This window comes from Chiloscyllium plagiosum, chromosome 32 (genome assembly GCF_004010195.1).
Source record: "Chiloscyllium plagiosum isolate BGI_BamShark_2017 chromosome 32, ASM401019v2, whole genome shotgun sequence".
In the NCBI taxonomy this organism is placed as follows: Eukaryota; Metazoa; Chordata; class Chondrichthyes; order Orectolobiformes; family Hemiscylliidae; genus Chiloscyllium; species Chiloscyllium plagiosum.
This window is the reverse complement of record NC_057741.1, coordinates 38,096,326-38,099,703: the sequence shown is the minus strand read 5'-3', so window position 1 is coordinate 38,099,703 and position 3,378 is coordinate 38,096,326. Positions and strand designations below refer to the sequence as shown.

Here is a 3,378-nt window from a genome sequence, read left to right as displayed (position 1 = left end):
TTACAACGGCCATCTTCCAATCATCCGGGACCTTTCCTGATTCCAGTGACTCTTGAAAGATCTCAACCAATGCTTCTGCTATTTCCTCAGCCACCTCTCTCAGAATTCTAGGGTGTATCCCACTGGGGCCAGGAGATTTATCAATTTTAAGACTTTTTAACTTTTCTAGCACTATCTCTTTCGTAATGGCAGCCATACTCAACTCAGCCCCGTGACACCCTTTAATTTTTGGGATATTACTCCTGTCTTCCACTGTGAAAACTGACGCAAAGTACTTGTTAAGTTCTCCTGCTATTTCCTTATCTCCCATCACTCGGCTTCCTGCATCAGTTTGAAGTGGCCCAATGTCTACTTTTGCCTGTCGTTTGTTTCTTATGTACTGAAAGAAACTTTTACTATTGTTTCTAATATTACTGGCTAGCCTACCTTCATATTTGATCCTCTCATTTCTTATTACACTCTTTGTTATCCTCTGTTTGCTTTTGTATCCTTCCCAATCTTCTGATTTCCCATTGTTCTTAGCCACTTTATAGGATCTCTCTTTTTCTTTAATACATTTCCTGGCTTCCTTTGTCAGCCAAGGTTGTCTAATCCCTTCCCGGTTAATCTTTCTTTTCTTGGGAATTAACCTCTGTACAGTGTCCTCAATTATACCTACACACTCCTGCCATTTTTGCTCTACTGTCTTCCCGGTTAGCCTCTGCTTCCAGTCTATTTTAGTCAGTTCCTCTCTCATGCCCTCATAATTACCTTTATTCAACTGTAACACCATTACATCCGATTTTGCCTTCTCCCTTTCAAACTCCAGACTGAACTCTATCATATTATGGTCGCTACTTCCTAAGGGTTCCCTTACTTTAAGATCTTTTATAGAATCTGGTTCATTGCAAAGCACTAGGTCCAGGCTATGTAATGGCTATGTTAGTAGATGGTAATCCAAAGATCTAGACTAGTAATCTAGAGACACGATTTCAAATCACTCCATTGCAGCTGGGGAGCACAAATTTAATTAACAAAAATCTGGAATAAAATGTAAGACCATAGTAAAGGGGAAACTGAAACAAAAACTGAAATTGCTGAAGAAACTCAGCAGGTCTGGAAGCGTATCTTACTGTCAGACCTGCTGAGTTTCTCCAACAATTTCTGTTTTTGTTTCAGATCTCCACCATCATCAGTTCTTTATTTATATTTTTAAAGGGTAAGCTACTGGATTGTTATAAAGTCTGGTTTACTAATGTTCTTTAGGAAAGGAAATCTGCCATCCTCACCTTCTTGGCTGACATGTGACTCGAGGCCCACAGCAATTAACTGCCCTCTGAACTGGCTGAGCAAAGCATTCAGTTTTACCCTTCCATGGCAATTAAGAGTGGGCAATGAAAACTGGCCCTGTATGCGATACTTATGTCCTATGAATGAATTCAAGGCAAGAGGATGGAATTAAGATACTCATCAACCATGATCTCAGTGAATGGTGGCATTAACTCAATGAGGCTGATTAGCCTCCTCCTTCCTGTCCCAGGTTGTCACAGTAGGTACAGCTGGACGAAAGGCATACAAACCACAGAATGCAAGTTACAGGGAAGACTGTACCTGTTGGTGACAGTGGTTTTAGATTCCTGGTACCACAGGCTGAAATCCATCCCACCGGAGATATCAATGGCCAATCCTCCTTGGAATTCCACTATCGCTTTCAGTCCGGACTGCAGCTGAAAACTCTGAAATTAAAAAAAAGTAAGGCTTCAAGATCTGAAGGACTCTTTGCTGAAACATTGGATTCCCAGTCTATTTCATAGTCACAGAGATATACTGCACAGAACCAGACCCTTTGGTCCAACTCATCCACGCTGACAAGATATCCTAAACTAATCTAGTCCCATTTACCAGCACTTAGCCCATATCCCTCTAAACCCTTCCTATTCACAGACCCATCCAGATGCCTTTTAAATGTTGTAACTTTATCAGCCTCCACTCCTTCCTCTGGCAGTTCATTCCATACATTCCATACTGCCCCTTAGGTCCCTTTTAAATTTTTTCTCTCTCACCCCAAACCCATGCCCTCTAGTTTTGTTTTTTGGATTTGCAAAAGAGCAAACCTTCCTCACACAAGTTACATAGAACTTGCAACATCTTTGACCATTATGTCAGTATTTGTATTTATCATGTGCCTCCTCCCATCCCATTCCATCACAGCCTATCTGTACCTCGTTTTTTTCCCTGTCATCTATTTATCCAGTTACCTTTTAAATATATCAATACATTCTCTGAGGGAGTGAGCCCCACATTCTCAGTCCTCTCTGGAGTAACGAAGCTTCTCATGAATTTCCTGATCTATTAACGACTGTTTGTTATTTGTGGCTCCTAGTTTTAGGCTACCACCTGCTTGGAATTGTCTTCCCTATATCGACCTGTACTGAAACCCATCCTCATTCTGGAGATTTCTATCAAGTTAACCCTCAGTTTTCTTGTTACTGAGGAAGAGAGGCTTCGACTAATTAATACTGATAACAATGTCCACTCAGATCTGATATTTGCAAATCTTTTTTACACTTTCTCTGGTGTCCCTGGTCTCAAGCCATAGTTACATTTAAAAGGCAGCTACATAAATGCATAAGGAAAAAAAATGTACAGGGACAGGATTATAATCAGTAGAATGGGAGAAGGGGTACAGCATAAACAATAGCAAACACCAGTCAGGCTGAGTAATCTGTTTTTGTGTTGGGTGTTCCATGTCATACTTGATTCAAAGCTTAATCACCATCTACCACCTTCAACATTCAGTCTTTCCAGCTCTGATGCACAGTGGTAGCAGTGTGTATCATCTACAGGATTCATTGCAACAACTCATCAAAAAACCTTCAACAGCACTTTCCAAACCTGTGATCTTTACCATCTAGAGGATGAGGGCAACAGATACTTGGGAACGCAAAGCCACTCACCATTCTGAGTTGGAAATATGTTTTTGTGCCTTCACTGTCACTGGGTCAAAATCCTGGAAGTCCCTTCCTAACAGCACTTTAGGAGTATTTTTGCAAGGTTTGTGAAGGTTTGTAGCTCAGGTTGAGGTTTAGGCTATAGGTTTGCTCGCTGAGCTGCAGGTTTGATATCCAGACGTTTCATTACCTGGCTAGGTTACATCATCAGTGGCAACCTACAAGTGAAGCGAAGCTGTTGTCTCCTGCTTTCTATTTATATCTTTCTCATGGATGGGGTTCCTGGGGTTTGTGGTGATGTCATTTCCTGTTCGTTTTCTGAGAGGTTGATAGATGGTATCTAGATCTATGTGTTTGTTTATGGCGTTGTGGTTGGAGTGCCAGGCCTTTAGGAATCACTGGCATGTCTTTGCTCAGCCTGTCCCAAGATAGATGTGTTGTCCCAGTC

At 41.4% G+C, this 3,378-nt stretch overlaps 1 protein-coding gene across 1 annotated transcript in view; it reads right to left on the bottom strand.

Annotated features, from left to right (window-relative positions):
* Positions 1-3,378, bottom strand: part of LOC122539515 (microsomal triglyceride transfer protein) — a 63,097-nt gene that overhangs the window by 9,735 nt on the left and 49,984 nt on the right. Inside the window, exon 16 of the mRNA XM_043674459.1 lies at positions 1,591-1,715. Within this exon, the coding sequence (XP_043530394.1) occupies positions 1,591-1,715 (125 nt within the window). The remainder of the gene's footprint in view (positions 1-1,590; positions 1,716-3,378) is intronic.